Here is an 18,744-nt window from a genome sequence, read left to right on the forward strand (position 1 = left end):
GGTTACTTTTGAACGTCTCTCTAATTTTGACTCCGAGACTTTGAAAAATCGATTTTCTTCGATCGACGTGGACGGTGTCGTAGGCTGCTGACGCAACAGCTAACGCGTTCGCGCTAGAATCGTGGAACGCATCGCGACAGCGTTCCGTTATTACTAAAAGCGAGTGCTTTTTAACAACAAGCGATCTCGTACATGCACTTGTGGTCGTTACACCGCCTCGATCACAATTATCCACCAATGGTAAATTTAGGATATCGAAGATCGATAGTCGTAAACGTTAACGTACATCGAGACGGTTACACGCGTACATGCTATCGTGTGGGAAAACAAACGTACAAGTATAATCGTATCGACTCGCTATATTTTCGTATTCGTATTTCCAAACGTATTTAAATTCTAGGTTCTCGGTTTACCGCGATTCTAGCCAGTGGATGCGAGCAAAACTAGCGGTGGAATATTAAAATACGTATACCGTTCTGCGTAACACGCCACGCTTCTTGCCACGTTTAGCCGTAATCAAATATTTCTCGCAAAAGTAAAGTAGGAAATCGAATACGCGGATACATCGACGAACGTTGGCGTGGGTGTCGAAAGGACGCAACGTTTGCGAATACTAAATCGGTCGTGGAGAGCTGTTGCTTCGCGCACGGACCACTACCACCACTCGATATCGTTATGCTTTGTTACTTTGTTGGAATAGTTTACCTGTAACGCGCTAAATATAGCGTATTACGTATAAATTTGTTTCCGTTTTAGCCTACACGGTTCTATCTTTCATATTTTTATTCTACGATTAGTATTATGTTTCATAGTTATAGCTAAAGTACGGCCGTGCAAGTTGCAGCGTTACTCGCGAACCGAGTGCAACGGAGCAACGACGCTGGTAGTCTTCCTCTAGAATTTATTTCCTTCTGGCAACAGGACCATCTAGATGCAGTACCTTATAAACGTTTACGCGTTCGTCGATTCGCTCGATCCGTTACGAACCCGGACATTTACGTTATAGACGGATGGCGACGCGAGACCAAGAACGAAAGCGTCGTGCCGCAACATCTATCGTCTATCGCTTGCGCGAAACTATAGGTCGAGAATCTCGCGATCGCGCCAAGTCAACCCCCGAGAGTCATCGTCGTCGCGGTGGTCGAAAGAGCCGGCGAAGAAGCGACAGAATCGACCGGCGTCCTTGTTTGCAAGCGGCGCACGGTAACAAGGTTGCACAGAGAGAGCTTAATCGAGGGGAGAGAGAGAGAGAGAGGAGAGGGAGAGGGGGATGGGGAAGGGGGAGAAAGAGAGAGAGAGAGAGAGGACACCGACTCAGGAACCACGTGGCTCTCGTCACAGCGAGGCCAGTATGAATGAACGAACGAACGAACGAACGAACGAACGAACGTACGTACTATACGATACGGAAAATGCCGGCGGTGGTGGGGCGTAGGTAGCAGAGTGCCGATACGCGGCTGCCGACTAGTGCCGACCGCGCGGTAAAACATCGCCGCTCTCCTACTCTCGCAGACGCTCGCGGACTGCCAGACATAATGGAGCATCGCGTCTTGCCACGACAGTCGTTCGCGTTTCGCTCACCCCGAATCAAATTCCTACCAGACTCGATCACTCGCCGCTTCCAAGTCTATTTTTCACCCGCGTTTCGCCCGGCCCGTCGAAAACCGAATCCTCGAGAGCGTGGCTACAGCGCCAAACGTTGTCTTTTCGTCGCGGATCAGCCGATATTTCCTATCGCGAAATATAACTTACTTATTTACTCGCTAGAGTAGAGAACTTTACTCGCTCGTAAGTGAATGAAATCGAAGATTATTCGCCGAGACGTATAGACGCGCGAACTAACGTCGTGTTTATTCGCTTACGAACACACGGATTATAGTTACGTTTGTCGCGTCACGAGCACGAGCGTTGTTACCGTCTCGTCTATTTACTTGGAAATTCGCGGAACACGAGCCTCGTGTCGTACGTATTTACGTATTTACGTATTTACGTATTTACGTATTTAGGTATGGGAACACGGACTGGAACGTTTCTCGCGCGCAAGTTGCCGTACAGCTGTACGCGTAAACGCGCGCAGATCGCTTCGTTGTTTCGTAAATTACGTAGAACGAAAGAACGTAGCGGCAAAGAAGAGCTCGATATTCCGCGGTAACGTAACGAGATAGAAATCGCAATTATCGAGGATAGTCGTTGTTCGATCCAATCCTCTCGGAAACTCTGAAACTTCGTTTAGAACGCGATACTTGGCGATACACTCGTTTCTTACGCGATGTACGAGCTCTAAAATAAAGGCGAGCTTCTAAAATAAAGCGATCGATGGTAGGAACGCGTTTCAGTCACTTACCTGAGGTAAATTTGTTTAAGGCCAACCCCGCTGTTCACGCAGCCATTGGGTAGATGGAATTGTTCGCATAACGATGCCCACTCGTTTCTGGTATTCACCTGCAACACGAAACACCGGAGAAACGATTCAGTACGTCGTAACCACGTGTCGTCCGCGTTTGCGAACAAACGCAACAGAACGATCGACGTCTTTCGCTTCGTCGAACCTGCGTACATTCTCCGCGGCCAAGAGACGATCGGCTCTCCGATCGAGCGCTACGTGTTAAAGCAAGCGGTGAAACATCTTCGTTTCCGAGAATAATCGAATCGAAAGGTCGGTAAAAATTGCTTTCCACCGATTCGTTTTATCGACTAAGCCAACCATCGGACGCGACTCTGATCGATGCCAGGGAAAAATAGCGTTGTTGGCGCTAACGATCGCCTCGTAGAGCGAAGGAACACGGATCGCGGCGTTAGCGTAGCTTCGTCGTATCGTCCCGGGGCGTTCCCATAAGATATCGCGACGCGCATTATCCAGCAGAAAGAAGGATTGACGAAAAGAACAAGAAAGGCGATACGCTCGAGATTCGAGTTTATTCGAGGGCAACGAATCAACGGTTCCGTTCGCGAAAACTCGACGGATCCTCTTTGCCGCGGCGAGCGCCAATGCGTTCCACCGAATCTACGAAGCACGCGATCCGCCGGTCGGCGTCCAGACGATACGAGGATTCGAGGATACGAGGGTGGGGACGGGTGGTACGCGTACGATTTCCGAGGAATTTCTGGTAGCGAGAGGCCGTAAAGATAAAATGCGACCCGACGCGGTGCATAAATTTCTTGGGGCGCGCGTCGAAAAAATAATCGTCCGAACTCGCGATACACGGCGCTCCCGCCACCGCATACGTGGCGGCGGCGATGAAAGACGGAGAGGCGACTGTGATCCGGAGAAAGGAAACGCAAAAAGTAGGAGGGAATTAGGGCCAGAGGAACGGAATAAAGGAGAAAGGAGAAAGGAGAAAGATAAAAGGTTGTAACAATGCGAATACTTTATGCGCTTGTAGAGGATCGGGATAACGGAAGAAGAAGATAAAAGAAAGAGACACGAGCCTGGTATGATACGCGCGGACAGGTTGGCTCGTACGGCTCTGTAAATTACGTATACGACAACGTCGATACGTAAGCAGTACGGCAGGAAAACTTTCGATCCTCGGAAACTCGTATCCACCATTATCCGTACAATAGGTGCATAGGTTCTACGTCTCTCCTTGATCACCGTCGAACGATCGGATCCCAAATATACGTATTCTGCTTCGCAGAACGTCGAATTACGTCGTTTGCGCGACACGAGTTAATTTCAAGGAAACCCGCACCTTGCTACCCTACCGATATCCATATACGTAAAAGTATTTCCAGCGACCTACGCTTTGTCGCTTTATCCGCTTCGCGTGGTTCTCGCAGGCGCTCAAACTTCGCGGATAAAATCGACGCATAGCGGCGTCGGTGTACGTACCTATCGCCGATACGACGATCGTGGCGGTAATCGCGACGTCCCGATTATTTCTCTCTCTGTCCCCCTTTTTTCTCTTTTAGTTTGCCGCTTCGTAGCAATTACCGGCGAGGGCAAAATAAGTGCGAGAAAATATAGTCGGGAGACGATGGCTTTTCGCTGTTGCGCGCCGCGTTTGCCGCGAACGGAAGAACGGAAGAACGAAAGAACGGAAGAACGCGAAAGAACGGAAGAATGGAAGAACGGAGCGGGGGAAGCGAGTAGCGAGATCGACGACGGACGGACATACTGGGTCAGTGCTCTCTGGATCCGCGCCCGTTTCTTCGCTATTCTCGTCGTCCCGACGTTCAACCTTACGAATCGAGAATGTGGCGCCCCACCGTGGACGACCTCGCGACATCATCGGCCTCCCATCGAAACCGCTCGAACGCAGCACGCGTCGCGCGATAAATATCCGATCAGTCGATGAACGTGAAACGCTCGATCGAAAGAACTCGTGCACGCTGCGACCGACGGAACGCTTCGCGCACCACCGATCTCACGCAGATTCGCCTTCTCTCGATCGTACATCCACCAATATCTTTGTCATACGCGTACTTTTCCTTTTAATTCCGTCGTGGCGCAGCGTGCGTACCTATCGGTCGTATATTTTGTTCCCACGGCCTTTGGCATCGTTCGATGCGCTTTCGGTATTTTTATCGGCAAACCGGCGTTTGCGAACGATCGATACGTACTTGCGGTGCGAAGACGCCTATGACGGATCGCTTTGCCGCTGGCGCGCTGTAACGAATCTGTTCCGCCTAAAGATTCCTACTCCCGTCGTCCAACTCGATCCGCCGCCGCCGCCGCCGCTCTCCGCATCGGCCGTTGACTACGCGCCTCTTTAAACGCGTTCTTAAGACGCGAAGTAGACGTTCAGCTCGAGATAAATAAGGGAGGAGCCGGGCAATATATTTTTCCACCGATCAATTCCGTCTCTTCCAAGCATCCAGATCGACTAGAATCCGGACCTTGGAAATCTGCATCACGATTGTGAAAATTGCCGCCGCGTATAACGCGTGAAAAGCCGAAATTAGTAGTACGGCGTTATATAAGCGGACCTTAAGTCATTGCTAGCTCCGATGCGAAACGAGACGTTTCCGCAAAGTCTGCGCGCCAGAACGTGCAAATTCACGATCGATTTACACGATTAATTAACGTAGCAATTCATCGTCTTGCGACGAACACTCGATTACAACGTGTCGATCACCGCTAATCCCCGAAGGAGAAACGTACAGCGTGTATCTTACGCGTTATAGCGACGTAAACATACGTTAAATCCCATTTTCGATATTTCGATACGAGACAGACGACGAATGGCGATGCATCCTTTTATACTCGACGCGCACGTCGCGTAGGAATAATTTTTCCAACGTTGTCGCTGCTTCCATAAATAATTGTACCCGAATTCCCGATATAAAACTTTTTCCAAAATCGCAACGAAAGCGTTCCATCCTCGGTAGCCGTGATACGAGACAAAGCGACTGAAACTGTTACGGATCGCTTTAGCTCGGCGAATAATAACGCGTGCACGAGCCGCGTTCCCGTGTATCTTCCAAAATCGTTGATTCGTGTAAACCAAGGAAGAAAAAGGTTTCTGGAAAGATCCAGCGAGAAGATCGTAACTTCCGTGAGAATTCGCACGAACGTAGAATCGAAAATCGTCAAGGTGGAATACTTGTTCACGTTCGGCGGGGAAACTGCTCGCGTAATTATTTTCACGAATCTGACAAAATTCTAGAATGTTCGTCAACGTCGAACGTTCTACGCAACAAACGTAATTCGATACTCGCCGATTGATCGTGGAAACGCTAACGTTTCGTTGCGTCGGACTAAATTCCGTCCGCTATAAATTCCACCGAGCGATTTGTTTCTCTCGTATGGAAGAAATTAGTCTCAACGGCAACGCCTCTGAGATCGAAGAGTTTTCCTCGCACGCGGAATCGTTGGCGCGTAAGAAAACGATAAGAACGCGAAGAAAGAATCGAGAAGGAAAGAGATGCAAAGATTTACATTAGTAAACACACGCGGACAAGGTTTTATGGTTTAGCCGATGTTATCGGACATTCTACGAACGCAAACGCTAGGATACGTTCAGATTTATCGGAATACTTCGCGTCTCACGGTTCTCCGTTCCCCTGATAAAGAACTACCTCAACTTCGATAACCTTTTATTAGCGGTTAACGCGTGCTATCTCTTATCTATCAGGGACAATTCGTATCGGAGCTGTCGCGTTAGATGGTGTATCGTTCGACGAAGACACGGCCAGACAAACGTCTTTTCGTACGAACGCCGATCTCTCGCTCCGATCGTTAACTGCTGCTGTGCGATTAAATACGTACCGCCCAGGTGTACTCGGTGGTATCTCGTCACACGCTATAATTAACCGCTTATATCCCCGCTAGTACGTAACATACGGTATAAGGCCGATAACGCGATAAAATGAAAATAATTAGAACGAAGAAAGTATAAAGCGAGTTACGCTCTTCCGCCTTATCCGCGATACTTGTACGTTGAAAAATGTCTTCGTTCCTTTCCTCGCGGAGAACCGGCCAACGATCGTAGAAACACGGCCAACGAGAATTCACACGAACCTCCGAGGCTAGCGTCTCTCGTTCGATCGAAGGGGAGAAGCAGGTAAGAAAGGCAAGTCGCCCGAAAGAAGTAGTTACCAGTCTCGACAAAGAAGCTAACAGGAATCTGCTTCGAGCTGCGGCAACTTTTTGTTTGATCCAGAGAAACCATATAGAAAGAGGGAGAGAAGGAAATCGTGACAAACTGTAAGCAGCTTTGGTAAAACAACCAACGACGAACTCGTCGCACCACTCGACCTTTAATTAAGAGAGATCGGGAAAGAATAAGTGGAAACAAGGTATCGCGTAAGAACGAAATATGACTAACGACGCAATTAAACGCGGTATTGGCGACGATATTAAGAAACTGAAACGTTACGGATAAAAAACGCTGGAAACGCTTGAACGGACGATGAAAATTTCAGAGATTTCGCGATTGGCCACGCGTTTCCGGCCGTTTGAACCAAATCATTGAGAAATCATTCGTCTCTAGCAAAATATATAGAGAAAGTCTAAAAAGAACAGCGTATATAATTTACAGTGACGTTACATTATTAAAAAAAAAAAAAAAAAAAAAAAAAGTACAACGTATAATACGAAGCGATGAGAAACAAGGATGGTCGTAAAAGCTGCAACGACCTTATCGCCATTTATTTCCTACGATTTCTTAATAATTCGTCGTTACCTGGCCACGTTAAATATAAAATAACGAAGAATTCTCAAACGAGCTAGATTTTCGATTTACGACTCGTTAATGTTTTACAATCTGGAAATAAAATAAAACGGGTGATTGGCTGACTATCGTCAACGAACATCGCTACCTATCACCGGCTTTTAACGACCAGTAAAATAAACACGTACCACTTACAGTAGCATCTTACCGCGTTTCGCTTACGTACGCTTACATACGCGCACTTAATGTCACTAAAAGTGCTCTCGCGTCCAAAGATTAATATTCGATGCTCGCCAATCATATTCCTAATACATAACCTATGCAACGCGTAACATCCATCGTCAACGCCATTCGCGCTCGATACACCATTATCCTCTTTTACCACCAGAAACAATGCACCGCGAACGCCATCATCGTCGAGCGCGCCATACGACGAAACCAACGATAACGCAAAACATGCCATTCGCTCTGAACAGTCCCCTGTAAGGTTGGCAGAAGCGCCATTACCACCGACTGGTCCTGCCACGAGCCTAAGAACACAGAGACAGAAACCATTTCGTATCACGGCGTGTGCGTGCGTGTGCGTGCGACGGCACAGAGGGACAGGATACCGAGATAAATTGACAAATTGACATAGTAAGCGTGTCTCGAACTGAAAAGAATCTCGGTATAAGAAATATCGCTTATAAAGTCGACTCCATCTTACGGTAGCCTTAACAGCTGGGACAAATTGTGACATTTTGGCGCTTGCGATGCGCGAGTCCGTATCCCGCGCTTCCAAAAAAAAAAAAAAAAAAAAAAAAAATGTGCCTCTCTTATTTTCACCAAGTTTTACGCGCCTTACGAACGGACGCGGACACGGACTACCGATTCGTCGAGAGCAGCGAGAAGCGAGAGCGCGGGTCTAGAGCGTACGAAGAGGACGCTCGCCTGCCTATTATTACATCCCGGTGCAAGTATACATATACATACATATACATAGGCGCGATTTACTGGCGCCGATTAGGTAGCATAGCAGCACCGGCACACGCGGATGCCCCCGTCTCGGCTGTAATCGTGCGACTTTGCTTGACCTTGACAGTATGAATTACACAGCGCATGCGCGGAGACGTTCTTCGAGAGCGTCGAACGCTATCCACGTGTTCGTTCGCCTCCGAGGGACTACACGATGAAAGTGTCTTTGCCACCACGTGCTCGTTGGGGTAGGACATGGTCTCTCTCTTTCTCTCTCTGCCCCTCTCTCCCGCCCCCTCTCGTACACGCTCCCCTCCTCCCTAACGCCCCGGTGTCCATGCTGCACCGCACCGGCCCGCCAGCTACACTCTCTGGCCTATGGCTCCGCGCGCGCCGCCGTTTTCGCGCTCTATCGCTCGGCTTTTTCGCGTTTCCAGCGTCGCGTCGCGCGCCGCGTGCCTCGCACCCGAGATTTTAACCAGTCTCCATCTCGTCGTTGAACGGATACATCGGCTGCGGCGGCCACCGGTCGCTATCGCTTACGCGTCGACCGTGTGTCTAGCCCCGTTACCACGTTGATCATCCCGCTGCACGCGGTGCTGACGAGGATGGCCGGTTCCTCGTCCGGAAGATCGTTACTCGGTGGCGGCCTTCCGGTGGTCAGCCGCGTTACCGACACCGAGCGATCGTTTCAAACTTTTCCAACCAACGGATACCGCCGATCCCTTCGTTCCTTCCACGGTTATATACGTCGTACGCGACTTGAATTCGCTAATCCATAATCTCGCCTACGTATTTCATGTACGTGCAGCGATACGAACGATATATACGCGCGATCGACGACTTGCTCGGTTACAACAGTCAAGCGCAATTCCGTTCCAACAACTCATCTTCCTATTTGCGTTAATTAATCCGGCGTGTATTACGTTGCTGTATATTTTTCATTATTTACGTATTCGCAATATCAAAGAAACAAATACAACATCGATTTTCTGTCGCAGAAATAATCTACGAATATATGTACCGTACATCTGTCTAACGTTCGAACGACGCGTCCCTTAGTCGCGATCGATGAAAGGAATTCAAACTTGTTCGCGTTGTTCACGACACGCGATATTTTATTACTACTTTCGAGCAATCGTTAGACACGAATTACGTGCCTGCGATTTTAACACGAATATCCCAATTGCGACCGATCGAGTGAAACGATGATTTGCCGTGTACTCGTAGAGATTTTACGACGGTAAAAGGATTTTTAGATTTTTTCGAACGAATTAACGCAAGCCGTAACGGCGAGAAAATGGAGCGAGCGTACGTTTTCCTGAAAGTGGGATACGCTACGCGATGCGATTCTCGATTCTTCTTTTTTCCCACCGTGCAAAATACATCACGTATTCACCACGATTATTATCAACGACGAATTGGTTTTTCAGCAGCGAACTGGTTGCCGGCTTTTTCGCGTTTTATATTTTCCAATCGCCCTATCTGCTCGAGAGACGGAGAACTGGTTGGAATTACGAGCACGTTGATGCATTTGTCCGTTTCTCATCGACTACGAAGCAAAGCAAAGCGAAACCGGTAGATGTAGTCGACGCGGTGCAGCTGTGTGTATCGTACGTGGGACTCGAAATCGACGGCAAGACGCTACTCGCACACGCGCACGCACACACGCGCAAAGAGGATAAATCTTTGCATCGACGTCCTACTTTCCATGTTCCGTTCGACGCGACCAGCGATCTCGACAATGCCGCCACACATAGTATCCACGATTCGTCGGCACATTTTTCGGACGAGCCACGGATGTTTTAATCCTCGCGTTCCTACGGATCAACGTATCCGTTTTCGTTTGCAGCGATTTTCTATCGTTCGCAACGTACGCAGAGTGGCACTAAAAAGTATTTGCACGCACGTACGTACGTTGTACGTCCCCTTTCCACGGTATCGAAACGTTTCTAGTCAGGCAAAACTGGTAAACGGTACCGGTAAACGATACCGCGTTTCGTATACTCCGATCTAATTAACCGGTATGAAAATGCTATAACAAATATATAACGTACGTATAGGTTTTACGAAGAGATTTTTTTACCAAGTACCAAGTCGAAGAGATCGATCGAGGTTTTTAATAAAAAATGCCGATACAAGTGCGTTCTTTTCTAAGAACGAGATAAATCTATAAGAAATACGAGCTGATCACAAATATCAAGCCCGCACAGTCGCTTACAATCGTTACCGTCGTCTCGTTAAATTCAGCTACGATGAAAATTACGATCTCTTTGTACAATGCGCGTCTGTCGTAACAAAATGGCCCGAGACACCTGCCAATTTATCGATTTCCGAATCTGCCAGACGATACACGGATCGACTGCACAGTTTATTATAAATTGCACAGGCGATGATCGAGAATAAACGCAACGAAGAGAGCCAAGAACCCTGTTCCCAGAATACCGACCAAGTAAGTACCATCCCGGTGAACGTTCGACTCGAGATCTACTTGAAATCACGGCGGTCGTTTTTCTCCGTTTCCGCTCGACTCTGTGCTTCGCGATACGAGCAAGAAATCCAAACAACGTGGTTAATTGTAAGCGCAAACCTACTTCGATCGCAACTTCTTCTCAGCATCTCGAGTATCGAGTACCAATTAGGGGAATATCAGGATCGGTGTACTCTCGAGGCACGAAATCACGTAAGCGATTTGTTCGCAAAATTCTTTATACGCGTAAAGCCGATTCTTCGACGTTCAATCTTAATACGCTTAAAGTTGGAACTTTTATTAAATGGAACAAGCGAGAACAAGTTAGAAACAGATCGACGACAAAGTATCCATCCGGTTCTCTGTGACGCGGTTCTCGTTCGAACGAGAGAAAAAGGCAAAGAGACGACAGAGACTCTGTCAACGGCAACTTGTGCCGAAACGCTGGACCAAGCTAGGATCAGGTAAATGTCGAAACGAACGCACGTATCGTTCGAAAGTTCTGCGACGAATGGCACCGAGAGCTTCCAGATATATCAGCCACTCGCCAACGATAAAAGGCCAACCATATTAACCATCTTAGCCCATATCCTTTGCATTCGAGTTCACTGCACCCAACGGTTGGCCGTATCGGTTTCTAGTTTCTGGCACGCGTCAGACGGTCGGTAACCGAATCGTCGGCGAGAGTCGCGTAAGCTTGGACAGCGGCACGGGACACGGTGTCGCGTGAATCGGCGCGGTGCGTCGTCTCGCGTCGCGGTCCTGTACAGCTAAAAGCAAGCAACTTGGATCGTGCGGAGAGCCCCACCATCGCGCGAGCTCGCAGGCCCACGGCACACGACTGACAGTTCTCAGTCAGCTGATCGTCCACCAGAGGGTGAGGGGGCAGCAGTAGCAGTAACAGCAGCACCAGCGCCAATGCAAGCATCAGCACCAGCACCAGCACCAGCACCAGCACCAGCACCAGCACCAGCACCAGCACCAGCACCAGCACCAGTACCAGCACCAGCACCAGCACCAGCACCAGCGCCAACATCGGCACCAGCACCAACATCGGCACCAGCATCGGCATCAGCACCGGCACCGGCATCAGCACCGGCACCGGCACCAACACCGGCACCAGTACCAGCAGTAGTAGTAGCACGACCAGCAGCAGGAGGAGGTGGCGGAGGAGGTAGGAGGTAGAAGGAGGAGGAGGTGGAGGAGGAGGGACGGGTGTGGAGAAGAAGGGTAGGAGGGCGGAGGGGTTGGCGACGCGCAGTCTGCCGTCGTCGTCGGCATCAGCTGATCGGTGGAGGTGTGCTGGTGACTGACTGACTGTGAACTCTGAATGAACGCGAACGGACGAAGAAGTCTTCGCGTGCGTACACGTATAGGGAGAGCTCTCGCCGGTGCCTCTCTCGGGGGAGGGGGAGAGAGCGAGAGCGAGCGCGTATGCGCGCCTGGCTGCCTAACTATGTGCGCCAGAGCACTCGCGAGGGAGCAGGCACGAGCGTATAGCAGCGAACGGAAGTAGCGGCCCGGTACGGAAAGCCCAGGATGACCTCGATATCCGCGCCAAACCATCGACGACTGCTTCGAGGGTTGGTAGGCAGCTGACGCGTAAGGGACGCTGCTTGCTCGTACGAACAGCAGCGTATAGACGGGTTCGCGGGTTGGCGCTGACGAAACTTGGACGGATGCGAGTGTTTTTCAGAGAGCCTTGGCATATAGGTGCGCGAGGTCGAGCGGAGACTCGCAATGACCTTTTGAAATTCCAGCGGTATCGGACGATGACCTTGGTATCGATCGAAGATTTCGTCAGCGACGAAATTTCGATTCTCCGCGTGCCTTCCGTCCAACACCGCGACGCTCTATGTTCGGGCTTCCTTTACCGCCCATATTCTATCACGTTGTATCGTTGTAATAAGATAGATATCGTTGTTCTTGCATAATTATATCGCTCGATTCGGCGAAACATGTGGCAACATCGTTCGTGGACCGAACGAGCACCGGAACGATATCGAGAAAGATCGACTCGTAAATCGTACGCGATGTGTACACCTCTTGAGTTCGCGGAAAACTAGAATTCGCGTTAAGCGTAGAGCGTGCTCCCAAACAGATTTCCACAGCTTCGAAACAACACGATGCGACGAACGCGACCATGTATCACCTATACGAGAGATTGGTCGCAGTGCCAGCCAACTTGCCTGATAATTGGCGGTAATTACGATATCCTATACTTTAGTAGCGCGTAATCGTTCGATCGACGGTCCGATGTACGACGAGCGTTCGGTTTCACGGTACGCGTAGTCGTTGGATAGAGGTCGCGTCCGCGTAATAAACGCGCATGCAGTCAACGACAATTGAATACGCAATGCGCGCGGTTGAGAGGCCACGTAATTCGCGACGACGGAAGAACAGCCGCTCCTTCTTCTACCATAGACGATCGCAACGCTATTACAGATGCTGCAACGACACGGTAACTACTCGGACGGGATCTGGTAGCGCTGTTGTTCCTACACTCCGCGAGCAATCAGTCGTGTTTATCGAATGCGCGCAACAAGTTTGCCTTTCGAATCAACTTTTCCGTTCAAATTGTATTTTCAGTTGTTCGATACACGGAAAAACAAAGATTCGAGGCTTTAACGGCTTATAGCATTTTCCCTGAAAACAAAATAAGAAGAAGAAGAAGAAGAAGAAGAAAAGGGGGGGAAAAAAGGAAAGAGAGAGATACTTGGTCAAAGTAGAAACGAAAGTCTATCCTTCAAAAATAAATTCCAAATAAATAATATTACTCGAACGTGGTTGTTCGCGATGTTCGACGTATAGGAACAAACGGTCTGGTTGTTAACGTCTAACAAATTAAAAAAAGAAAAATCTTTTTTAACTGATTCGAATGCTGCGATCGATCGCCTGCGAAATTCCGAGATTTCTCGTATCGAATGGCATGCGCACAAAAAGACTAGTATGTATAGCGTGTACACTAATAATATTATCAACGTACACGTAAGAGATTATATAAGTGGTAAGATCGGTTTTGCGATTGAACGATGGAAATGCATGAAAAAAAGATAGATATTAGCCAGAAACAGTGTTTCGAAAAACTTGGCATTTTATTTCAGGACCATATCCTCGTTGTTGCGCGTACGAATCCAAATCTCTCAAATTAAATAAAAAAGCAAGTTATAAAAATTGTTAAATCGTTACGTATCGACTAAATTTTTTCAAACGAAACTTCAAACTTTTCAAACCAAATTTATACTCGAGAAAACTGTTATAATCGATAAATAGAATTTTTCTTGGACACGATGTCGAAAATTACTCGGTCGATGATTTGTTAATCAAGGCGGTATGCGATTCGAAGTCTCGCATTCCGAGAAATCAAATGTTTCGCCGTTAGCACGTTCGTCCGGTCCATCGGTTTCACGGATAACGTGTACGACGAGTGCCACCTCGGGTGAGATATAGCAGACGCGAACGGAGCAACGAAGAAATCGATTTTTCAAATTTGTTCACAGAGAAAGTACAGTTTTCTTCAATTTCTTTCTGGACAAATGCGCGCTCGAAAACATTGCCGAGTATTCTCCGCTACCTGACGAACAACCATCGTGCGTCGTGCATATGCACGTACATAGCTGTTTCGAAAATACGAAAGATAATCTGTCTATCGGAAGATCGACCGCGGACACCGATATACGTGCTACATCGAAATGCTACGAGCAACATCCTCCAGCCTATCGTTTCTCTTTCAACGTTTTATACAGAGAACCTTTACGTATTTCGACATTTCTCGAAGATTTCGGTTATTCTTTCAGCAAAGCACGAAAAGCAACGGCCGTTTAACGAAACGGACGCGCTATGTAAATATCGATATATGAATATGGTTTTTGGGCGAAAAGTTCGAACCGACGCGGTCGACGGTCGACGGTCGACGGTCGACGGTCGACGGTCGACGGTCGATAGTCGAGGCACATCTGCGAACTCGTGCGGCTGCCACGTTGTGCGCACACAGTTGTCGCAAACCAAACAATGGCCATACTCTTTCTCTGTCTCCATGCTAACTCGTTACATAAGATAAACTAATCTACCAGAGTCACAGTGCGACGAGTGTGTTCCAATGAGATACCGTGTCCGCCAGACTCGACTTATTACGATGGCCGCCCACGTTGCAGTATCTATCAAAAATTTCTTCCCATCGTAGAACGAAATGACGCGAAGCGAAATGTCTAGAAAACTAAACACTTTTTCAGCTACAATTTTATCTTCCTTTGTATCGTATTCCTTGCAAACAGGTGTATAGCGGGTACTAACTAAGATTCTCATCGGTCGAAAATTTACAGAAAATTGAAAACTGAAAATAACATTTAATAATATCGCATCCTCCATTTTTTACGATTCGCCTAAATTTGAGTGCAAATAATATTTCCCTTAAACGCAAGAACAGTTCACTTTTACCGCGTAAACCAAAGTTTTCCTTCGAATATCAACGATCGTTGGCATAACGTTAGAAACATAATCAAAACGCCAGAAATGAATGAAATACCGTATAATTGAATTTCACAAGTTTTATTCAGAATTTAATTTGTACAGACTCGCTCGTTTTCATCAAAACATCACCTCATTTGAACAGCTAACCCTCTTGATGGCATCTAAAAATCATACAAATTTCAATTCTCAATCCATTACAGATAACGTAAATGCGATAATGGGAATTATTGTTACGCGTTACTTCTCGAACCACGAGAGTATTAATAACGCGAGGATTAGACCGCGACGGCACGATTTATCTTAAACCGAACGCCACGCTCGTTTCAGATAACTACCGCCACTTTTACGATCATTCTTTAATGGCGCGTGTGCCAACGGGTTATCCAGCTACCAGACTGCCGCCGCAGATAATACAGATTAAGAAACACGCGCTTAGCTTTTCCACCATTTTCAATGTCAAAAATTAAATACTTTATATTTCGAATGTTCGCGTTCACGGACGAGTTATGCGTGGTTCTTCTACGCGCAGATCGACACAAAAGTATCACAAAAATGCACAAACGTATTTGCATATAGCAAGATTCAGCAATTTCTCTAAAGTCGGGTACAATATGATATTCTACCGACTCTAATCGATACAAATATCTTCGTTCGATCCTATACAGATGATCGAAAATTGTTTCTTCGAATACTGAAAATAATCGACGGAAAGTACGACGACCAGCATCGAGTCAGTAAGAAAGAACACCAGCTGCGGAGAAGCATTCGTTTTCAACTTGGTAAGCAAAAGGTGTTTTTCGTTAAAAAGAGAAGCACAGTTGCAGGCGTTCCAGCTGACAAGTCGGCGAGAAAGCTTCGCCAACGGGCCAAGACGAGACAAAGTAGAAAGACACGGAAAGCGCGCGAACATGCGTACGCCGCAAATGGGTCGAAGCCGGTGTGACAAAGGAACGGAGCGAACGAGAGGAAAGAGAAAAGGTAAGTACAGTGACCTCTGGCGATGGCTCGTGTTCGAACGACGGCTTACCAACTGCTCGGCCAAGGCCATTAATGCCGATGTATCTCGTTCACGGCGCAGAAATGGGAACGACAAAAAAAAAAAAAAGCATCAATTACCGTAGATCCTCGTATATAATATATAAATACAATGTATATAATCGGTAGAAGAAATACGACGAGGTCGTAAATTAACGCGAGCCTCCGTCGTACCGATGAATTGTCGATACTCGGAATTGCATATGAGTCACTACTCGAGGACCACCAAACGAATCGACTACATTTTCTCGAAATTTCTTCGTCTTGGTGTAAGAGCAAGCACGAAGAGTAAGGTGAATTTTCTAACTAACCTGAAAAACCGTTTAATTTAATTTAATCGACAATCGTTCCGAACAATCGTACTTCGGTGCCTAACTGATTTTACACGACCTTGCTAATTCTGCTTGCCCGGCGGCTACGATCGCAAATACGATTTCGCACGATATGACAAAACATTACTATAGCCCTTCGTAATACAAAATGAAAAAGTACCATAACCTCCGCATAGATAGATGCGACAGATCAATTCGAAAAGGAAATTATATATTCATAATCGTTGGCATATTTTTCTAAGGTTAAACGTATCTTCTGACACGTCGGTGTTAAATATTTATGCACGTGAAAAGATTTATTCTATATTTCTGGCAATTTTTCCACCTCTATAGAGTTCTATACGCGAGAGAGATACTTTCCAAGCACGGGGGAGGAGGGGGCTACCGTATTTATCTCGCCCACCCCACCCACGAACGCGATCGCTCGACGAGGCAAGCATTCGCGAAAGATTTCCAACGAGTTCTGTTCGCGGACAAAAGCAACACGATGCCAACAACTTTCTATATATCGACGTGTCTAAATGGAAAGTTTCGGGCTTCGTTAAAAATGAATCAGAAGACTCTGAATTAGTAGAATTTGGAAACGTAACTAGGAACGTTGGATGATTTTGAACGTTTGCCACCCTAGTGTTTCATATGCAACATATTTTTTTTAATTGTACAGGCAAGTTATTTATATTTCGTATTTCGTCTAAAAAGCAAATTTCACTTGGTGTCGAGGTGACGCAGTACCAGAAATTCTATAACGCGTCAACTCGAACCAACTTGCTTCCGGAATCGCGACAATGGCAAGTCGAACACACTTTTATCCGTATACGATAGATACCGTAACTGTATACAATGAAAGTTGATCGATTCAAACGTGGATATGCAATTTATATTTGTAATTTAGTTCTCAAACGGTTTATTTTCAACTTGGTAACGATAATATCGTCCAATACTCGAACACATTTTAAAACGTTTAGAACATTTCGACGATACGTCGTACGATTTGTTAGTCGCGTTACTCGGCTGCTTCCAATCTCACGACAATAACGTTTATTCCCGCTAATCAAAACGTTTCGGTATAATACACGATATGCGTCCTAAATACACTTTTAATTTTCATAAAAGGAAGTAACCAAAGGAAAAATCGTAGAAACGAAAAAGAAATATCAACAACGGCTGCGACGCGTTTAAAAAGTTACGCGTTAGACGTTTTCGCGTTGGTAAGAGAACGATCGACGAGTTCGAATTGAGGCGATATGCTTCCCTTTAGCTGTCCTTTATCCGTCTCACTTCTTCCTCGACTAACGGTGAGCCCATCTTACGACGACGGAGCGTATACCTCAGGCTATCTCTATTTAATCTTGTCGAAGCAACGTTGCCGCGCTATAGCCGCCACGAGGCGTACTCTCGGAAGTGGTCTGCCCTCGGCTGACAGAATGGCAACGCCGCGGCATGCCACCGTCTCCCTTCCACTCGAGCGATTCTCGCTTTCCAATTCTTTCCATCTCTTTCTCTCCGCGTTACTTGCTACTCCGATCGTACGGCATCGCCACACGCGACATTCGCCAAGGAGGTAGTAGGTGTCGTTACCTACGATCGAGGGACGAACAAAAAGAGGAATGCCTCCACTGTAGCGAATCATGCGACCATCGAAGTAATACCGTTCGCGAGCCGGCGATCCGATCTTACCAGCTCGATCCTTCGAAACGAGGTTATATAGGCTCTTACGATAAACTTGACGTTTCTTTAGCCTTTTGGGTATAAGTTCAATGTTGGTATTATAAACGATGCCATGCACGTTTGAAACCAGTCCAATGTAATACTTTAATGCTCTATAAGAGAAGCATATGTACGTAATTCAACGTCGAACCGTTCAATTGGTCGATTTAACGGTATCGTGTATGTACGTTCACGTATCCGTGAAAGGTATACTTGTCAAAGCACTTGGTACGCGAAACAGCCTCGTTTCGTATATAAAGAATATACCGTTTTTCATCAATTTTATTTTCAGAAACAGGAATCTAACGACGGAAAAGTAAACGCTTCCTACGCACCGCGTTTCAAACAGTCATACAATTCATATTTCGATGAAAACGATATTCCATTTAACGAACATTTTCCTTCGTTCGAGAATTCTGATTATGGATTTTTTCCCGAAAGAACATGGAGCATAGAAGCTAAATAATTTGAAGAGACAGGAGAGAGAGAGAGAGAGAGAGAGCGCGCGCAGATACCTATTTTTTCCGTAGCAAAAAAACGAATCTCCAAGTGAAAAGTACTTGGCCAATTTGGATACAGAGATGCACGTCAGTGAAGCGCGTGCGTGGGACAGTCGCGCAGGCAAGAAAACAAGCGAAACAGCAGCAGCAGCAGCAGCAGC

At 47.1% G+C, this 18,744-nt stretch overlaps 2 protein-coding genes across 2 annotated transcripts in view; one reads left to right on the forward strand and one right to left on the reverse strand.

Annotated features, from left to right (window-relative positions):
* The window catches only part of LOC132912170 (AT-rich interactive domain-containing protein 2), a 58,621-nt gene that overhangs the window by 23,993 nt on the left and 15,884 nt on the right, over positions 1-18,744 (reverse strand). Inside the window, exon 3 of the mRNA XM_060969359.1 lies at positions 2,345-2,442. Within this exon, the coding sequence (XP_060825342.1) occupies positions 2,345-2,442 (98 nt within the window). The remainder of the gene's footprint in view (positions 1-2,344; positions 2,443-18,744) is intronic.
* On the forward strand, positions 11,115-11,789 carry LOC132916112 (cyclin-dependent kinase inhibitor 1C-like). The gene has a single exon (XM_060975898.1). It carries the CDS (start codon positions 11,458-11,460, stop codon positions 11,722-11,724), a length of 267 nt encoding a protein of 88 aa, XP_060831881.1. The 5' UTR covers positions 11,115-11,457; the 3' UTR covers positions 11,725-11,789.

Source organism: Bombus pascuorum, chromosome 1 (genome assembly GCF_905332965.1).
Source record: "Bombus pascuorum chromosome 1, iyBomPasc1.1, whole genome shotgun sequence".
Taxonomy (NCBI): domain Eukaryota; kingdom Metazoa; phylum Arthropoda; class Insecta; order Hymenoptera; family Apidae; genus Bombus; species Bombus pascuorum.